This window comes from Coturnix japonica, chromosome 1 (genome assembly GCF_001577835.2).
Source record: "Coturnix japonica isolate 7356 chromosome 1, Coturnix japonica 2.1, whole genome shotgun sequence".
NCBI classification, from domain to species: domain Eukaryota; kingdom Metazoa; phylum Chordata; class Aves; order Galliformes; family Phasianidae; genus Coturnix; species Coturnix japonica.
In genome coordinates this window covers 52,927,039-52,948,053 of record NC_029516.1, presented here as the reverse complement: position 1 = coordinate 52,948,053, position 21,015 = coordinate 52,927,039, and the positions used below count along the sequence as shown (strand labels likewise).

Below are 21,015 nucleotides of genomic sequence, written 5' to 3'. Positions count from 1 at the left end.
ATTCCATGTTAGAGCTCTGAAGTTTTCTCATGAACTGCTAGGTTTTGAGGCTTTGAAGTATGCTTATTAAGTTAATCTTTGTACCCTAAGGCGCCCTACTTAAGAAGGTGGACTGAGTGAGTGGATGTGTAGGTCTTTTAAACCATTATTCTTCATAAATATAACTTGACACAGCATCTTACTGTTCACTAGGGAACCCTCTCAGCTTTAAACATAAAGCTTTAAGTAAGGTACTTCCTTTTCAAAGCATCTTTTATCAAGATGTTCTTCTAGTTAAAACAATGTACTGCTGAGAACTGTATTGCTGTAGTATATTCCTAGTTGGAATCAATTCACAAGGATCAAGTATGACCTCAAGGTACCGGGCAAAGTAGCAGACCTAACAGATTGCAGAAGCTGGCAGGATTTTATAGTCTTCAACAACCAGGAGTGAAACAATGCAGTCTTTTTGGCTTCCCTGTTTTGAGGCAGTCTTCACTTGTTTAATATGCAAGTTGAACTTAAGACTGTCTGAACTTAAGACTGATCATTACCTACATGGCTTCAGACACTGTCAAGTTTACCTGGTTAGGTACTTAAAGGCAAAAAAAACCAAAAACAACCTGTTACCTGTTTGCAAATATGTAGAAATGTATAGTAGTGTACTTGTCATAGTGAATTTTACTAAGGAGGAAGAGGGTAACATGACAGCAAGTGTTTTAAGATGAAGCCTTTGTAAGGGATGGAGGAGCAGGTTGTGATTCCTACTTAACTGATAACTTGCCCAGATTTAGTTTTATTCATCTGTAACTTTTGAGTTGGATCCTTAATAGGTTTGTGTTTTTGGAAATGAGAACAGTAAAAACTTGCATAAAGTCAGTAGTAAAAGCTGTTGCTTGTGCATCTGAATTCCTAATTAAGATGAATAGTACAAAGGTACCACACTTACTCTAGAGTAAAATAGAACTTCTCACAGCTCAAGAATTAGTTACTGTGTGGGCCATGTACTAAAATGGACTCACACAGTGTTAATGCAGTGCTGCACATACATGGGTTGTGCTTTGTGAAGCTCACTGAACCCTCTAGGCTTCTTTGTGCATGTTATTGAACCTTCTGCAAATGCAGTTTTCAGATAGGACAAGTCTTCAAAACCTAGAATTAGTCGATGGCACTTTAATTTCTATTGAATCTAGTGTGATGATTAAAAACGTCGTGTGCTCTTCTGCCATGTATTTTTCTAATGACTTAATGTAAATACTCAATTATGCCCTTATACAGAAGTAATCCAGTAGTAATCTGCTGGAAAGACAAGAATTGGTGCTGTGTGAAAGTGTTCTGTATTTTGATGAAATACTTTTATTTCTCAAAGCAAAGTGAAAACCAGTATAGTAGAACAACTAGGAGACCATCTGAAACAAGGAGTAATAATGCTCTGTGGAAGTCATTGTTGAGCTACAAAAAGTTAGGCGGGGGGAACAGGTATATTTTTCATGCTGATCTTCAGAGTATAATAAAATACTTTCTGCTGGAGCTGTTACATTGCGAGCACATAGCTCTGAAAGCAGAGAGGACTGATCATGGATAACCTGCTTGCTGCAGTACATCTCTTAGGAGCAGTTTCTTCAGAATGTCTGAAAATGCCATCCCAGTAAAAGATCTGTACTTAGTGGCATGTGTTTTGCTAGAAGGAAGTATGTTAAGTTTTGAGTGACACAGTTCTGATTTTAAGGTTATTCTGGCCCTCAGCTTGAATGTACATAGTTGTAAGAGATCAATTCAAGTGAATTCTATGGCTTAACTAGTTCTGATAACAGCCGATTTTTATTTTTTTTTCTAAAGTGGGAACTTGAATGAGGAAACATGAAAAACAGAATTTCTTGGCCTGTGGTATCCAGTATTTATAGCTTACTCTGGAAGTATATTGGGTGAAGCAGCTTGCCTTGTTTTCGGTGTTAAATATAATCTTTTTTCCTTTGTAGGTGCCTAAATCTGTACATCAGCCAGCTGCAGAATTTTGCTCTACTTCAACTCTTCCAAAGGATCCGGTACTGAGAAGGGAAAAGCTTCAGGATTTGATGACTCAGATACAAGGGACTTATAACTTCATGCAAGTATGTTTTTTGCTCTGCTGCTGTAGCAGATCCAATGCATACTAGGTTAGGAAAAACACAGTGCTGACCGTGCATGTTTGCATTGAATGAATGGATCTAGCTCTTAGTTAACAGCAACTTGTCAAATGAATGTTTCAATTGTATGCGGAATCTAGTTTTCTACCAACTAATGGTCATTTTTTCTCCAAAAGGAATCCATTCTGGATTTTGATAAAGCTTCACCAAGTGCCATTGGTTCATCTCAACCACCTTCAGTTACTCCAGCAAGTAGCCCTGTAGGTAGGTAATGTTGTAAGCATAACCTGTGTAAGCTGTGGCAAAACCCAGCAGGGTTTGCTTGGCTATCAGTACACCTAGTGGGGAAGACAGCCCCAGTGTCTGTCAGAGCAGCTCAAACCATTTAACTTCTTAAACAGTTGCTGGATGTGGCTTAAACTCCTAGAAATGGAATGCTTGTATGATCACTAACTTGCATATTCATCTAAATTCAGGTGTGGAGTAGGCATGCTGTCAGTATACTAGATTTTTGTCTAGGTGTGGTATATAGATACCATGAGTGAGCTCAGGAGCAAGAGTAGTTAACTAGCTATATAAAGCTTGTTTTGCAAGTATAATTGGCCATAAGAAATCATTTAGGTGGTTCTTAGGCTATAAAACATTACCCAGTTTGTTAAATACTTAATTGGTCTTGATTTTTTATTAATTTGGATTTTTTAATTAAAAACTGTTGCTTAACTCATGTTCTTTTACAGCTTCAAAAGAACAGAAACTGCCAAGTCATAGTGATTTTCTTCAACAACCCCTGCGAGTAAGTTGATGCTAGGGCCATCTTGAGAAGGCAAAGCAGTAGCCAAGAAATAATATAACATTGGCTTTATAACCAGTGTAATATAAATTCAGTTTACTATCTTGAGAGAGAAATCTGTCAACGTTTGCTGCTCTTGTTACTTATCATAAAGCAAATGCAGGAAGAAATGTTAATTTTATTGGAGTAAAGTAATATGCTGAAGGCATGTTCAAAAGTTTAACTGATAGTTTCAGGTCATAGTGGTGTGCAGGAGAAAGTACTGCATTTCTAGATCATGAATGTCTTAATCTTTGAGATTCTTAATTACACTTAAGATGCAGCTTCTGCTGTTGTTAGGTGAACCTTAAGTTCGCTTAATGTGCTTGTGTGTACCTTAACTATTAACTACTTTGGCTTTTAAATAGGTTTACTTACTACAAGTAATAACTCTTAATTTAAAAAAGAAAAAGCTTTGACTTACTGGTCAGAATACTTCAAGTTCTGCATCATTCTGAGATTGATTTGTAAATGCTTAGAATGAGTTTCAGGGACAATCAAGTATTCAAGGTAGTCTTCCGTAATCCTGTTTTCTGTTCTTGCAAGGCTACTGAATCATCCATGACGCTGCATGGTTCTAGTACTTCCCTAGCATCTGCTGAACAGACACTTTCTGGCTCTGAAACTGAGGACTTGGTAACACCACAGGCAGCACAGGTAATGTTCTCTGGTGTTCACTGGTATTTGAAGGTCTGTGATGGCCACCCTTAGCAGAAATCTGTGGTGGGACCTCTCCTCCATAAACTATATTTAACTATACACTGTCTGAGCGCAGGTGACAGAAGTAGTGCATTGTGGATTATGTAAATATCATTGGAAAAGCATTCCTGATAACACACAAATACAAAGTGAATAGTATGCCTGTTGAAATGGGAAAAGTGTAGAAAGGAAAATGCTGGCTTGGAAGTGTGGCACATTCTTGCAGAGTTCTGTTTCGTTCAAACCCTCTCTAACTTTGGAAGATCCATAAATTAGGGTGGATGTTGTCATGCAGTAGCAGACTGTAAGCTGTAATTCTTTGTCTTCTACCTCTTGAATCAGTGGTTTTAGCCTGGTTCTTGACACTATCTTTTACATTGCAATAAAATTTCTTACACTTAATTATCTTCATTTAACGTGAATCAAGAAAACTTGTACTATGCCAAACATCTAATTTTTAGGAGAATGCTCTGTTTTTGCTTATGTAGTATTTGCAATTAGGGTTTCTTGTGCCTAGCCCATCTCTAGTTGCTGAACTTTGAAGTGTTATGGCTTTCTTCATCCATGAGAAGCAAGAGGACTATAAAGCAGTAGTAAGATTCTTTTGGTCTCAGCATGACTGGGGAATATACTTCATAGTAAAGAGCATACTGTTCTGTTATGGAAATGCAGTTCTGTTTGCACCTGTGATGATGTGGCAAGAACAAGACTTGGTAGCCTTCATCTTTATGCTGTGTATCTAAGTATAAGCAATTCCTAAACTTAGTATTGCAAGTGTGAGTTTACAAAATATGTGCGTTCTCTAGTTAAGGCACCTGGCAATGTTTGTTTCTCTGAAGCCTTGTAAGTCTATTAGATGCTTAACATCAGACAGTTTTCCATTTGGCACTGATGTTACTTTTAGTTGTTGCAGTTCCTCACAGCAAAGTTCTTGGAATTACCTGACTTTGCAGGGCTAGTTGTACAGAATATATTGTCTGAGTCCTTAAAGCTAATTGCTTATGACTTTTGGTTAAGGTAACTGTTTAGTGCACTTCAGACTTATTGTTTATCCTGATCTTTCAAAATCTACCTGTTTCAACTTACGTGCTGGTATTGAGTGGTTCATGCAGAACCTTTTACTTTCTGTAGCGCTTGTAATAGTGTCAGTGTATGGCTTCTTCCAGGCATCAGCATCACTGTCTCAAGAGACTGAGAAGTATGCTTCCCAGCCACTGTATCAGACAAGTCCACATATTTCTGAGCCACTGATACCTAAAAAGATTGAAGTTGCCCAGGTGAGCTATTGCAAACGGTTTAGAAATGTTACTGAAAAGGGTAATACAAGTCAGATATGTGTAGATTAGACTTATTCCTTTTGATTTCTGATTTGTGGAGTCTATTGATATTCTAAATAAATGCTTAGTTTAGCCACTCTGCACTGATGAGTTTTAATTTTGGTTAGTACTTTGGAAAACTCAGCACTGTTTCTAATCTGAACTATAAGCTGGAGGGAGGCAGAGATACAAACCTGGGTTCCTTTGGAAAGGATAAATTATTTTTAATTCCAACCAGAGAATCATCTTCCAACCAACTGGACTGAGCATTCCATGTTTCCTTAGTGTTGGATAAAAGTACCTAAGCCTCTTTATTGTGAAATTCATACAATGAGTGGTATGTATAGTAGCTCATAGGCGCATTTCACTTCATCAGCAGAGAGTGTGATAGAAATACTGATTGCTGAGGATGCACAGCAAGATTTGAAATTGTAAGCAAAAGCTATTTTGTAGCTTTACTATGTCCAAATGTCATCCTGTAGAAACTGCTGACTTCTGTCAGTCTGGGCTTTAGAACAATTTAACTGCTTCTGTTACTGCCTGATAGCTATCAAGTGACCTCTTGTTACATTTATATTCTTTCCCTCAGGCAACTGTTCCTGTCCCAAGTGAGCCACAGTCACCGTTGCCAACTTCAAGCGCCTCCATAACACCAGTACCACAAGGGCAAAGCTTTCAGTCTCCTCCAGTAAGCAGCAGTTCTGTCACAATAACAGCAGCTCCCTTTCAAGCTATGCAGACTGTAAGTGTGTGTACTAATCATTGAGAAGCATGCTCATAACTTAATCCTAATGCAGGGGAAGCTGGCCTCCTCTTGATGTAATATGGAACTTGATAGATCATTTTGATGCTTTCATGCTTAAAATCTAGAGTAGAACTGTTTCATCAATGACTGGACTATCTTAGTATCCTCAAGGAACTAAGAAGTCAGTTGTTAAATTGACCAACTTCTGCCTACTCCCCAAGGTAGAGTTGATTGTACTGTATGCATGGATGTCAAAGACTGTGAAGGAGAGAGATGGAATCCTTATTGGTACCATGAAGCTTTCTGAAGCTTAAGTCTGCCTTGCTGCTTTTTAAACTGTTTGCATTAGCAGGGTAAAACTCAGTCCACTGGAATCATGGAAAAAATGTCCTTCATAACCGTCAAACTATCTCCCTATCCATCCCTAATGAGGTATCTGGAGCAGTCCACAGATTGAGCAGTACTTGTTGCAAACATAACCTGAGCATCTCTCATTAGTAATGTCACAAACACTGCTAACACTGCTACTGTCCAGCAATTTGGGATGTAAGCCCTTTCAGGGATCTCTATTTAGGGCTTAACGCTTCTTTCTCTGTACTTAGGCACATCTATCCCTCTGATCCGTTTTTCAGAAGATGGTAGAAATTTTCAGTTAACGTTCTTGCTCAAAAGCAAACTTAGGAGGTGATCACCTGAGACTTTCCAAAGGCAATTTTCCATTTCAACAAGTGTACCTGTGCAGTTCTACAACTTTCTGGACAGTTATGTAGTAGAATTGGTGGAGGGAAGAAGAGATTAATAGCTTTTCAAAGCACAAGAACTATAGGTACAGCTAAAACACCTTACATCTTGGTTTGTTCTTTAGTAAATCACTACCGTAATGTTTCTTTCTTGGCTTGCCGTATTAGTAGAAATGATTCCAATAGTATACCACAAGTGGAGGTGGGGGAAGTTGTTTTAAACTGGTTGTATTACATAGTAGATTAGCTTAATTTTAATATTATTCATTGGAGTTTAAAAAAAAAGTCAAAACAGCATGCTATGATTGAAGAACTGAAGTCATACTGGGGGACTGGTCCAGTAATAGCTATTGGATTTCAGTAGATAGACAGGATTCAGATACTTCCTTAGCAAAGTGATGCAGTAATGAGACAATAAGAAAGCCACAGTTGATTACATACCCTTAAACATCTGAATATGCTATTGCTGCCATTGCTCTCATGGGGGATTAAAGGCAGTATAACCCCATTAGAATTCCACTCAAGACCCTCACTGATGAAAGACTGCTTGCTACAAGTAGTCTAGCATGCTGACATCTTGGCCGTATGACATCCTTGCTTCTCTTTTAGAAAGAAAACTACAGCAGTAGCAGAACCACTTGCTCGTAAGTGGATATGCTTTAGGGCAACTGGAATTCTTGACTGGGTTTTCACTGTTCATTGTTTAGCCTTTTAGCATGGATGGAAAATGACTTGGAGTTCAACTGGAAAGAAAAACAAATCACTGAACTGGTCTATGCTGTTTTTTGTCTTTGTGTTACCAGAGAGCCGTGTAATCTGAAGATTCCATTATTGTAACATTTCAACTGGAAGCAAACTAGCTTACTCAATGGGAGCTGCTGCTGTGTTCAGTCAAGCTGCTACTTTTTGGCAATTTGGCAAATTGCAAAGTAGAATTGCAAAGTATGCAAGACTACCTTCAGCAAACTTACTGTGAGGTCAAAGGATGAGTTGAAACACCAATGCTGTGATCTCAATTCTTTCTATGAAATGACTGGTGTTCTAGGAACTGATCAAGACACTGTGATTTAATCTACAGTTAGTGTAGCAGGATGGTGGCATTTGGCAGAGACTTTAGCTGGTAGTGTTAAGCATGCTTTTGAACTGTTACAGGTATTTAAAGTGAATGCACCTCTGCCTCCACGTAAAGACCAGGAAGTTAAGGAGGATTCTTCATATTCAGCAGGATATAACCAGAGTTTCTCTACAGCAAGTACACAGACTCTTCCTCAGAGCCAGCTGCAGTCTTCTCATGTTGCAGAACAAACATCTCTTTCACAAGAATCTCTGTCTTCAGGTGAGAACTGTACTTGTCTGCATTTCCAAGCAGTCCTTAAAATTCCTCAGGTTATAAAAGCTCCTTGGGTAAAAGTGCTTCAGATATACATTTGTTAACGTACTGCGAGTACATTCAGTTTAAGTCAGTAGAATTCCTAACCACTGAAGTTTTTATGTAGCAACTGTTAACATCAGGGTTATATCAGCTGTAATCTAGTTGACAGTACTTGTGATAAGTAGAGTCCTGAGCTGCCTTTATTGAACAAAACTGATCTGCTTGACATTCAGATGCTGACACCAGATGACTATATGGAGCTGACGCTAAGGATTTGTAATGAAATGAGGCACTAAATTTGCCTGGTGCAGTTTCCCGGGTGAGATGACACATAGGAATCTGGATTTCAAGTTATCTAATCAGTGACTCAGGGTCACTTAGGGTTTTTGTTTTTTTCGGCCAGAATATTGTTCACAGGAATTGTTTGAGGCTGGTAGCGTGAAGTCAGTCAGATGTTCTAAGGTTAAGAACTCCAAAGAACAGTAAGTGCAGCAGTTAGGAAACCTTGTTTAGCTCAAATTTTCCTTCTCATCAGACTACAGGAGGTGATCAGCAGCAGTCTGCACAGCTTTCAGGTGAAACACCATATCTGATTGTTTTTGTGCAGTGGCTCTGCGGGAGCTTCAGAAAGATTAGACATGATCTACTTGGATCCATATTAATCTGTTTTTGGATTGAGTTAGAGCATAGATTTATGGAACCCATTCATGGCTGCAGGTCTGTATTTAAAGCTAACCACTTATCCATGTTGTGAGTGAAAAACATTCTTGGATACAGTACCTGCTGCTTGAGATGAAACTGCTTAATACTGTGTCTAAGAGCATCTCCTCAAGAGGCGGAACCCAACTGTAGTTGCAGTTCTCTATAGTTGTCTTATTGCTATCTAGATGAGAGGAATTTGTTTCATCATACTAAAGGATGTCAACACTGAGGTGTGATCTAGTTAATCGTAGAACACTGAGGACTTTCTGCTAGCAGAACAGTATAGACTAAGTGAAAATTTTCAGTTCAGTTGAGTGGTAGTAGTTTTTATTCTAACCTGGTTATTTTCCTGATGCTGCTAGTAAACTTTAACAGGGCAGAACTGACATTCTTGAATACTTGAGGCTTACAGTCAGCCTGGACTACGTCTACGATATACTTCATAACAAGTATTACATTCTATGCAACAAAGGGAAAGAACTTGCTTATTTAAATTAAGGAAAGAACAAGTGTGGGATACACTGAGCAGCTTAATCTGCTTAACTTCCTAATGCTGCACTTGCTTCTACATGTGTTAAGCTATTGCAGCTATAAAAGTTTTTCACCTATGTCTTTTGTTTTAAGCAGTGAATTATCAACCTGATGGAGCTGTTTCTGTGAGCAATGGTAGCCTTGCCTTTTATCCAGCACAGACAAATGTTATTCCCAGACCCCCTCAGCCTTACCTTAACAGTCGTGGGTCTGTCAGAGGATCTGCTAGAGGTGGAAGGTCTCTGGCCAATTCATATCGTTCCCCTGGTGGATACAAAGGTATGTCTTTGTTTACTACTGCCTTAAAAATATTATGTTACATACTGGAATGTTGTTTTAATATATAGTATTTAATTTAGGTTCTATGTGAAGCATCAAACTACTTTAAGAACAATGTGCATAAATTAGGGTCTGTCTATAGAATGAATTTGCTTAAATTTTGAGGCTTTTGTTAGTCCCTGTGCTTTGGGTGTTATGTGAACTATCATAGTTGAATTATGGAAATTTAAGTGTTCAATTAGTAAATTACTGTCTACTCTTCTAAATGTCTTCCCTCCCTTGCTTTTTTTCTTCTTGTCCTCTGTCACTTGCTAACATTTTGGATAGGTGTTTTCAGATGATAATGATACTACTTGTTCAACACTATTTATATTGCAAGCAGAAACTGGGATAAGAAAGAGGTTCCAGTAATGGAGAACCCTTCTGGATTAATAAGAAACTGAAGGATTTTAAAAGGAGGATTGTTTAGTCTATACAGTGCTGCTGCTAGCTGGAATGTCATGATAAGTTTCTGCTTACTTATCTTAACTTAAAGTTTCTGGTAGTGGCAGCCTCTTCACTTTGAAGTGGAAGCATGCTTAGTGTGAAATACAGGTTGTTTCAGTTAATGGGCTGAGACTTCTTCCTAACTTGTAGGAGCGTGTTTTTAAAACAAAAAGTAGTTTGAACTTGCCAGCAGTTAAGGTTTATTTTCAAGTGCATGGTATTAAATTGTTTGCAGGTCCCCTTTATTATTTAAGGTCCTCTTTGTTGCTTAGTCTAATAACTAAAGAGGATAAATATGATTATAGTAAAATGTCATGTGCATTTCTAACAGCAAAATGAGTGCTCTCATTTCAGAAATCAGAGATCACAATTCTTAATGAGGAATGAAGGTGTGACTGCATTATTTGATACACATTCTAATTGCTCAGATTACTATCGTTTTTTGAACTTGTGTAAATTAAATGGTTAATAATGAATAATCACTTTTTAAGCAGGTTTTGATGCTTACCGAGGGTCACCTTCAATAACTAATGGCACCTATGGCCAGCTGCAGTTTCCTGCTAGAGATTATGCAGGAATGCCATATTCTCAGAGAGTAAGTACTGACTTTGTTTTCATTAGCCTTTATGAGAACTACAGAGGAGTCTAATATTGTAGCTTTTTACTGTCCTAACAGGTAAACTATTCCTTACAAGCTAGAGGTCAGTTTTGTGTAGACAACTGTTTTGGGATAGTAGAAAGCAGTTGAAATAAGAAGAAAGCTCATATTTGGGGCTGGTTGATTTCAGTCAGAATTAGATCTCTGACATGCAGTCAGATGGTAAGAAATGTCAATAAGCCCATCTTGCTATGGTATTCATATTAGTACTCAGTACCTCTACTGTAGGTGAGCTCTTGAATAGACTGACATAAAATGAGGCTAAGCAAACTTCTCATTTGCTCATAGCTAGAGCAATTCATTAAAAACACATCTGGATTATAATTAGTGGACTACATCCTCATTCTTAAATGTATTTGTGGGGTAGCAGGAAATCCTGGTAGGAGCCAGCCTTAGTGAACTTGACACTTGGATACTTTGAGGGCAGGTTTCTCAAGGGTTGATGCACTTGAAGACATGCAGTAGATTATAACCACGAATGACTGGTTTCATGTTCTGTAGTAGTGGCGGAACATAATTGATCTTCCCTAATCCAGCTAGTTTAAGGATACTCTGTTGTCAAACTCCAGGTGATGCGGGGTTGAAAAAAGCTTCACTATTCAGGAAAGTGTAAAGGGTGAAACTTGTAAAGTTAAGCATTTCCAGTAGGTTTAAGAATATATCTTTATCAGTCTTTTTTGACTTGTTCAAGGTGAGTAGATGGTCTTTAAAAGGTAAATATCTGCTCAGTGTAGCTCTAGGAGCATGTCCAATGAAGCATGTTTCAGGTATCAAACTAGCATACTTTAGAGACAAGTGATCCTTATGCGTTCTCTGGGGGTGGGAGGCAAGGAAGAATATTCCCTGATTTGAGGTGTGATATGTTGTCACTGCTGTGAGTTTTGCAGGGAGCTCTGCAGCTCGGTTTCCTCCTGTGCCATGCTTCCTGTTTGTTACTTTGGAACTTAAGCGGCCAAACTGTGAAAATAAGGGGGAGAGAAGTAGAGGGATGCAAATGTATCAATATCTCAACTATCTGCTGCTTGCACTATTGATTTTCAGAAGTGGGAAGAGGTGTTTAAGGTCTTAATTGACGCTCAGTGTCATACTACAGAAGTCTTCTCTTGGTGCTATAAGACAACTAGATTACTACTGTTGGGATGGCTAAAGGAACAACTGCCCTCTAGAAGTCACTAGGCACTAGGCAGTCTTTTGAAGATACTTGATTAGTTTTGAAAGGGAAATTCATTGAATTAATGAACTCTGCATAAGGTCTTAATTGTGTTTAAATGAGACACCTGGGAGAAGTTTTGCCATGCCTGTTTCTATGAGCCTTTGAGTTCTCTAATCTTTCTGCAAAAGCACTTGAACTTGGAGAGACCTCTTGCTATATATGCATTTTAGTAAAATCTGAAACATATACCTGACCAATCCGTGCTTTCCATTTGCATTCCCTAAATGGAAATAAATTGTTGACTGTTTGGGAGGGGGTTTAAGGCTTTAAGTCTAAAGATAATATTAAGAGGAACTTCACATCATATGCAACGTTCACTGTCTGCATGAAACTCACTTTTCTAGTAGATGCATCCAAGTCTATGCAAGTGGGGATTAATTACTTAATCCTTTGTGGTTCAAATTATGTTAAAGGCAAGTGAATTAAACACTTCAGGTGAAGCTGTAAACTTCCAGTCCTGTCTGCACTTTTCTTCTTAAAAATCCTGTTTAGAGGTGGGAAAGGATTTCGGCTTTGAAATGAAATTTCTTCTGTAGTGACCCAGAATAGGCTTGAGATTTAAGGTAGAGCACAACAAAGCTTTTTAACTTCATGTAAGCAACTGTGTAAGTAAATTTTCCGTAAACAAGGCTGTTAATTGACAGTGATGGAGTTCAGAATCAAGGCATATAGTTCAGAGCCTGAAGTATATTTGCACGCTTATTTCATAGCCTTATTTGTTTTCAGATTTGCTCAGTTATCTTCTGTTTTCTTTAGGATGTTAATTACCAGCAGTGTTATAAACGAGGTGGAATAGCTAGCGGTCCTCGAGCAAATTCAAGAGGTAAGGCTGACATCAGATTCCCAGGGATGTGTGTCTGCTTGCTGAAGTGAAATGTTAGTGTGAACAGTGATTGTACTGTCACTGACATCAGATTCAGCTTGGTATAACTTAGAGTTAAATGGAAGTGTTAAATACTACTGCTAAGCAGTCTGCATAGCAACAGACTTAGTTCTGCCATTCTCAGTTTTATGTCAGAGTTCTGATATAGTGATATCTTATTGAACTCTATGAATAAATTGACTAAAATACGTGCTGAATGGTGCCGCTGTTACATTTGGCACTCAGCTGTACGGTCTGTCTTCTTTGAGCTGTCAGATCCCAGAAACTTTGTAAGAGTGCTTTTCCACAGAAAATAGCTTTGTGAATACATCTTTTGATGTTCCAGCATGGAACTGGTGAAGGAATTCATGACAAGATACACAAAGCTTGTGTTGTATAGAATGCATTTTTGAAAAGCTCTGAGATTATTTAATCCTGCATTTAGAATTTTTCCACCTGGACTTAGTGCTATAGGTTGAAAGCAAGTAGAATCCGCACTGTAGATTACTATGTTGAAGAAAAAGAGGAAATCTTGTGTATCACAACAACTGTTTCAGGATAAAGTGGTTTGTCTCAGTCTGAGGGGGGACTCAGAATTCTGATCTGGGGGGGAAAAAAAAAAAAATCAAGATAGTGATGAGTGAAGCTGACAGATGTACCTGTTACTGCTGAGTAACGTTGCTGCTGATACTGTAGTCTTATCTGATATGTTAAGGTATTCTTTTCATGCAGATAAACTTGATAAGCAGCGGCTTTAAGTTTCTGCTCTATCAGTGCTTTCATTCCAGACTGAAACTAGATCCTGTTAACTTGGATGTTTGAACAGATAAGCATTATTTTGGGCAGTAGGGTGCAGAAAGCAAAAAGCAATCCTAGTTTTTCAGACTTGTAATATCTTAGCGTGACAAGTTGATATGGCTTGACATGACAAGAATACAACTCCAGAAGAACAGAACTGAGGTAACATGAGGTACAGCTCCAGAGCTTCAAGGTGTCTAAATAATTACTTGTCTTAATGATTCTGCAGTTCTTCCAGAACTTGCTTTTTATTTCCATTCAGTCACCATATACTGTTTTATGATGAGGAATGATCATTTTTAGTTGTGCAAATGAAACAGTTAAAGTTGTTGCATCTCCTACTTAAAAGTGTGAGAAGTCACTGTTCATAGCTGAATCATGGTTCATCTTGCTGAATGCAAGTGTAAGCAACGTGAAACAGCTTCACAATTCTTTTCTCTCCGAGGTCCTTTGACAAATTCCTGTAGCTAAGACAAATGTCTTACAAAGCATAGATTTGCTTCTTAAGAACGTACTTATGGGCTTAAGGTACCCTTCTGTTATAATACTTATGTATTGTTGCTAATGATCTTTAACAGCAGGGTGGAGTGATTCCTCTCAGGTGAGCAGTCCAGAACGAGACAATGAAACCTTTAACAGTGGAGACTCTGGGCAGGGAGACTCTCGCAGCATCACACCTGTCGATATGCCAGTGACAAGCCAAGCTGCCACTATACTACCAGTGCACGTCTACCCCCTCCCGCAGCAGATGAGAGTTGCCTTCTCTGCAGCTAGAACATCAAACTTGGCCCCTGGAACTCTAGACCAGCCAATTGTGTTTGATCTATTGCTGAACAACCTTGGAGAAACATTTGACATCCAGCTTGGTAGATTCAATTGTCCGGTGAATGGTACTTATGTCTTTATCTTCCACATGCTGAAGCTGGCTGTTAATGTTCCCCTGTATGTGAACCTCATGAAGAATGAAGAGGTCCTAGTGTCAGCATATGCAAATGATGGGGCTCCTGATCATGAAACAGCCAGTAACCACGCAGTCCTGCAGCTGTTCCAGGGAGATCAGATCTGGTTGCGTCTACATCGGGGAGCCATCTATGGAAGTAGCTGGAAATACTCTACTTTTTCGGGATACCTCCTTTATCAGGACTAAAATACAGTGCAATGTTTACAAAAAAGCTGCTCCAAACACCTTGGTGGAGGGGGGGATGGGACTAGCTTTGCACTTACTACTGACTTTATAGAAGATGTGGTTCCATTATTGGGGGGAAATGATGGTCCTGTTGTGCAAGGTGAAATCATGGAGTTGGGTTACTGAATCAGCACTAATTTGGCACTTTATCAGTTGTGATGTAGCCTTGCTAGTAAAGCTGTGAATGTATATTGTTTGCACTTACCCTAAACTGTATTAATGTCCAGCTTACTACACTATTGATTGCCTCAAGTATGGGCTATTCACAATGCCTTGTTGTGCCTCAATAAAACAAGTTAATATGCATTTTAGTATTAATCTTGCTAGTGGTCTTTATTTTTAAAATACCAGGCTAGTTATTCCTTGTATGAGCTGTATGTGCGTGTTCATACTCCATATAGAACTCATCTTTGGGTTTCAGTAATTCAGGGAGTAAACTAATTTAAATGGGATTGCTTGTTTATTTGATACTTCAATCAAGGAAGCAATGAAGAGAATTCAAGATTTAGTTGCACAGCTACTTCTAATTTCTTGACCTTTCTGTTAAGACTGAAATGAAACATGACATGGTTTACTTGGACTGCTTTAAATGCATGTTCTGTCAGCATGTAGTTTCGCTACACAACTTTTGCTACTGATGTAGTAGCTGGCTGAGGTTCTTAAACCTCAAAACAGTCACTGAAGGACTTGCTCACAATTGTTATGGTGTATTCATTCAGATTTAATATATCCTAAACTACAAGTGTCACTGGAATCCAAACCTGTACAGCTTCCCTCTCGCATGACCTTAACTTGCATTACAAGCTGCCTTTTTTCCTTTAATCTTTAGCAATCCTGTGGCCTGGAAATAGGAAAGTGATGGAAGTTCTTATCCAAGCTTCATGTCAAATACTAGAAAGCATTTTTCATGTTTAGAATGAAAGTCTGAACTTGTAAGAGTTGAAGACCTACATTCTTTTTTTCTACTTTCAGGAGCTTCTGTAGTCCCAGCAGTAGGTGTATTTTACTTGAGTATTTCAGTGAGGGAGCTAGTGGAAGAGACTGGTACATCTAAGGATGAACCAGAAGTGCTCTAAAAGCAGTTCAGCTAACTGCTTCGTTTACAAGTAAAAACTGATAATGGAGTGGAAGTCAGACCTGGTATAATGCTGTGGTTTCTTAGTAACTGGTTTCAAAATGTCCAGCTTTAAAACACTTTTCCTCTGCTGCCCCATGGATCCAAAAACAAGTCATCTGGCAGGACCCCACAAAGTTACTGTCATAAAGACCTTGGTTTTATTCAAAGTCTAGATTTTTATTTATTTTTTTTTTTCAAAGCTCTACTTAGATGGTAATAATGGTCTTGATTTAACTTACCACATAAGTTCTAAGAAGTTTGGGGTAAAGCTTCTGGAACCTAGGTATGACAAATGTCAGACCATACCTACTGAGTAGTAAATGTGACTTTAGCAAATGTGAGCAATGAAGGATCAGTGGCAGGAGTATGTAAGATATTTAGTTATAACACCTGACTCTGTTAATTTTCCTTGCCTATAAATGAGAATTCAGTAAGTAAACTGAAGTGCTGGGATAAGTTTCTGTTTGCAGTAATAGGCACCTGCAGCCAAACTCAGACTTTACTGCTTTTGTAATAGATCTTGCAGCTTTGGATTTTTAGATGTCTTGAGTGCTGTTGAGTCCCTTGTTTTTTTTCACACCATCTTACTAGGGGACTTGGGAATGAACCCTACTGTGCGTATAGGAGGGCTTCCCTTGCATCGCAGTTGCCTTAGGATCAGGTCTTTATTTAACATGTAGCTTGTCATACTTGGCTTTACTGTATGTACTTGAAAATAAGGTGCTTTTTATCTTACAGTTTCTTATAGGAGATTCTTCTGTACTACCTCTCTGTTTTTCACTGCTCCTGGTCAGAGCAGTGAATGCAACTCTACAACTGAATGGTATTGCTATAGAGCTCAGTGCAAACAAGATGTCACTTGCACTGTTAGAAATGAACATAAATGCTAGAAGACTAGTTAAAAAAGACAAAAAAGCACAACCCTTCCACCAAAGCTGCAAAAGCCCAAGCAAACAAATACTGTCTTCCAGACCAACAGCTGTTAAATCCAAAACCCACTGGCAGAAAGCTCCTATTCCAGTCTTTGAAGATCTAGTAACACATCTTCCTCTACTTTAACATGATACAGCAGCATTAAGAGATGCATATCTCAATCTCTTTTGTTTCTAGACTGCTTGAAAAGTTCTCAGTACTTCCGTACAAACTGACATGACTTCATTTTACCTGAATGTGTGCCTGCTGAAGATACCCACCTTACTCTGAGAGCGTAGAAATGACAACTGATCATTACATTACAACATGAGCTGAGCTGGGTGGAGGGGTGTTTAAATCAGCTCCAATCTTGTGGTGTGGCAGTTGTCTTCCATGTTGCTGTTGCCACTGGTGGAACGCACCAGCTCCCTGTGCTCACATCCACTGCTGAGCCTCTAGAAGCATTCAGTGGGTGCTGGTTTTTTCTCCCCCCATGAAGGAGTTTGGTGAATGTCCCTTTGCTTCATATGCCCTTCCATGTCAGACACCATTTTGTCAGGCTTCCACCTGTCACACAGCATCGAAATGTAATAGAATAGCAGTAGGAAGGTTCAACCTCTGCTGCCATACCACTAATATAGGCTGTGGGCTAACAGAATAAAACAGGAGGCATTACTTTCACTGGGTGTGGTATGGGCTTCATGTAAAAGCTGTGTAAGACCAGACTTTCTTTCTCTGTAGTCACTCAGAGAGCTGCTTGGGTAGCTGCACAAAGTAATATGCCTTAAGTATAGGAGGGTGATAATAAGGTCTCATTAAAGCATACAAATGGAGGCGGTGGTACTTGTGCTAACTTCCTATTCTTGTCTTTCCTACACAAATCTGATACCATCTCAAGTCAATCTAATGCAGTTTCCTAAACTGACTTTAGATTGTAATCCGGACTGAATTTCCACATCTCCTTTCGGTAGCTCACCAACATGAGCTATGAGGTCTATGAGGCACCCACAAGCAGCAGCCCGAGCCGTGGGCGCCGTACCGCGACATGGCCGCCCCCACGGCCGCCATCCCCCACACCCGCCGCGCTGCCGTCCGTACAGCATGGCGGCCCCCGCTCCTCGCAGAGCCAGAAGGAGGCGCGGCGGCCGTAAAGCAGCGCCCGCTTCCCGATACCCAGCTGTCGCAAACCGGTGAATGGCTCTGGAGAGGGACCGGGGGGTGGGGGACACGAGCTCGCGGTCGCGGCGCGGGGGGGCGGCGGCGGCTGCTCCGCTCCCTCCTCCTGCCCCCGGCGGAGCACGGCCTGCCGGCCGGGGGGCTACGGCGAGCCGAGATGGACCCCAACAGGATCATCCAGGCGCTGAAGGGCACTATAGACCCCAAGCTGCGCATCGCAGCCGAGAACGAGCTCAATCAGGTGAGGGGGGCGGACGCGGCCGGCGGGCACACGGCGGTAGGCCCGCCCCGCCCGGCCGCTTCGCACGGGGCCGCCCGGCCCGGCCGGCAGGGGAGGGGGTCGGGGCGCCCCCTCCTCCGTATGGCGGCCCTGCCCTGCGCACAGCGGGCGGGGGGCGGCGGGGAGCGGGGCTGGAGGAGCGGCGGGGAACGAAGCGGAGGGTGCGGCCGCGTTGGCCGGACTGCGAGCGGAGGCGCTGCCTGTGCCCTGCCCCAGTTCCGCGCCCGGACGGAGCCGCTGAGCCGCGCTCGGCGGCGCTAAATTAAAGTTTGGTTAGTTATGGCAACGTCCCGTGTTCCGTGTGACGGTGCCGTGCGTGGGTTCCGTGACCCGAGAGCTGTGATACAACGCCCGATCCGGCCTATTAAAGAGCCCTGGGTCGCGGCCGTGCGGTAGATGCCGCTCCGTGAGGGCGGGTTGGCAGGTTGCTTCAGCCTGGAGAAGAGAAGGTTGCGGGGTGACCTCATTGCAGCCTTTCAGTACCTGAAGGGAACTTACTCCCAGGAGGAGAGTAAACTCTTGGAAAGGGCTGATAATAGCAGGACACGGGGAAATGGTTTTAAGTTAAAAGAGGGAAGATTTAGGTTGGATGTTAGGGGGAAGTTCTTCACTAGGAGAGTGGTTAGGCCCTGGAACAGGCTGCCCAGGGAGGTTGTGGATGCCCCGTCCTTGGAGGTGTTCAAGACCAGGTTGGACGGGGCCCTGGGCAACCTGATCTAGTAAAGGTGTATGTTTGGTGGCCCTGCCAGGCAGGGGGGTTGGAACTACATGATCATTGAGGTCCCTTCCAACCCGGGTCATTCTGTGATTCTGTGTTGCTAACGTATTGGAGCTGATCTTTCGGCTCGGTTTGTTATTTGGGCACCTGAAAGCTCCTTTGGAGCCGGATGGAGCTAATCCCTGCGGCCATTGCTCAGAGCCGACGGATAGATTAAGTACAGGGCACTGAGAGCACTTCTGCAGGGATGGATAACAAGCAAAACTTTTCTCCTGCTCGTTTGGCATGGTCCTGCTGCCCACACTGCCACTGCTGCCACCACCGAGTGCTGCAGAGCTCAGGGAAAGTTAGAATGAGTTCTGACATTGTGGCCTTTAACGGTGCTCCCACAGCACCACTCAAACCCAGACCCCGTGTCTGAGAGCATTGTCCCACTGCCCCTTGAATTCCGGCACTGGGGGCTGTGCCCACATTGCTGTGCATCTCGTTCCATGCCCACCACCCTGTGGTGCAGCCCCTTTCCCTGACCCCCAGCTGCCTCTCCCCTGGCACAGCTCCACGCCATTCCCTCAAGCCCTGTCGCTGTCACACAGAGCAGAGCTCAGTGCTCCCTATGAGGAGCTGCAGCCACCATCAGGCCTCCCCTCAGCTCCTCTGCTCTGTGCTGAGCAAACCAGGCCCCTCAGCCTCTGGTCACACACCTTGCCCTACAGACTCTTAGCCACCTTCATAGCCTCCCTGTGGGCACTCACAGTTTTATGTCCTTTCTGTGCTGCTGTGCCCCAGATCGCACCCAGTGCTCAGGGCGAGGCTGCACAGCACATAGGAGAGCAAGATAGTGGTGGTGCCTGCTGACAGATTTCTCTTCTGTTACAAAGTAACCTTGAAGTGAAGATGTGCCTATCGCTGTGCAGGCTTCCCATCATTAAACAAACCGGGATGTATGTGAGTGATACACACTGATGCATCACTGGGTCTGTTATGAATCTTTGAAACAAAAGTGTTCTTGAGGAATTCGCTAACATGGGCCTTTGACATCTTGAAGCCTTTCAGTGCTTTTGAAGCAAGACTTCAAAGCAGCGTGTCAGACTTCCACGCATGTAATGTCAGCGTTGACATGGAGCTGTGAGCTGCATGAGCTGGCATCCAGATGCTGCTCTAGCTTTTATCTTGCTCTAGCAAAGAATCCCGTTGAGCAGCTGAACCAATGCAGAGTGGATGGAGTGGTAATACAGTGCTTGTTCGAAGAGAGAAGGGTCATCTTCACTTTGTGCAACAGCTGCAGTGCTGCTCCTGATAAGCACTGAAGGATACCGGGGTGAAACATCCCCTGTGCCATCCTGTCTGCAGCATGCAGTGCTTTCAAACTTGAATCCAGGCATGGAGGTAAAGTTGATGAGATCTTGTGAATCTGTAAGGAGTCTCAAGATGTCCGAAAATGTTTCTTTCTGTTCTTTAAGTTCCTGCACCTGAGTAAAGACGGAGGAAAATCAGTGTTGTTGCTTTCTGCCTTCTGGATTATCATCTAATTGCTTTCAGAAATGAAATCAATACTCCATTTAAAGTCACTATTTCTTTTTCTTGCCCTTATTATCTTTATTGGAAGGCTGTTTGTCAACTCTTTTCCTCCAGCAGCTGGAGACAAATGTCAGTTTCCATCCTAAACTAATTTATAGTCCATTTAGATCGATCCGCACCAATCTTACTCCTTAACTAGAACAGGCTTCTTGGTACCCACTGTGATGTGTTGTTAGAGGCTGATCTCCACCAGCTTGTTCTGGCCTCGAGCTGTATTTCCTTTGCATTTTTGAAATGGAATAGCAAGAGAGAACAGCTCTTCTCTGCATTTATCTTTGAAGTAATCTTTCTTGTGCAATCTGGTCATCTGTGTTTGCAGCATGTCACAACGTCTCATGCTCACCGCCACTGATACCTCGTTTTATTTATCCTAAAGCTACAATTATGTTCTTCATGTTCAGCACTTAAATGATTTCTTATCGTGTAATAAAGCAGGGTCCTGTTATCCTGTTACTCACTAACGAGCCACAAGCTTTTAGGAGAAGTTCCTGCTTTAATGTAGGGCCGTGTACTTTGTTCTATTACTCCATTCCATTTTTGTTGCAGCGGTTCCAAAGATAATTCAGTTCTTTGTAGGTTATTTCTGATCGTTCTTCTCTGCTGCCTCTGAGTCATGAACAAATTTCATTTCCCTCAGTGACCTGAACACGAATGTAAGTGTGGCAGTTGTCTAAAATGTGGTTCTTGATAAACAGGAACAGGGATTGCCAGTC

The 21,015-nt window shown here is 41.5% G+C and overlaps 2 protein-coding genes across 12 annotated transcripts in view; both read left to right on the top strand.

Annotated features, from left to right (window-relative positions):
• Positions 1 to 14,839, top strand: part of CAPRIN2 (caprin family member 2) — a 28,688-nt gene extending 13,849 nt beyond the window's left edge. For 5 of the 11 annotated variants that reach the window (XM_015866007.2, XM_015866014.2, XM_015866021.2 and 2 more), the window contains 11 exons: positions 1,959 to 2,090; positions 2,282 to 2,369; positions 2,843 to 2,898; positions 3,481 to 3,591; positions 4,800 to 4,910; positions 5,539 to 5,691; positions 7,587 to 7,770; positions 9,133 to 9,318; positions 10,296 to 10,399; positions 12,432 to 12,498; positions 13,914 to 14,839. In XM_015866007.2, the coding sequence (XP_015721493.1) occupies positions 1,959 to 2,090; positions 2,282 to 2,369; positions 2,843 to 2,898; positions 3,481 to 3,591; positions 4,800 to 4,910; positions 5,539 to 5,691; positions 7,587 to 7,770; positions 9,133 to 9,318; positions 10,296 to 10,399; positions 12,432 to 12,498; positions 13,914 to 14,482 (1,761 nt within the window). In that variant the 3' untranslated portion in view covers positions 14,483 to 14,839. The remainder of the gene's footprint in view (positions 1 to 1,958; positions 2,091 to 2,281; positions 2,370 to 2,842; positions 2,899 to 3,480; positions 3,592 to 4,799; positions 4,911 to 5,538; positions 5,692 to 7,586; positions 7,771 to 9,132; positions 9,319 to 10,295; positions 10,400 to 12,431; positions 12,499 to 13,913) is intronic. The other 6 variants (XM_032445479.1, XM_015866032.2, XM_015865976.2 and 3 more) reach the window with 3 other exon arrangements.
• A 2,909-nt stretch (positions 14,840 to 17,748) lies between these two features.
• The window catches only part of IPO8 (importin 8), a 44,196-nt gene continuing 40,929 nt past the window's right edge, over positions 17,749 to 21,015 (top strand). Inside the window, exon 1 of the mRNA XM_015865955.2 lies at positions 17,749 to 17,967. Within this exon, the coding sequence (XP_015721441.1) occupies positions 17,884 to 17,967 (84 nt within the window). The 5' untranslated portion in view covers positions 17,749 to 17,883. The remainder of the gene's footprint in view (positions 17,968 to 21,015) is intronic.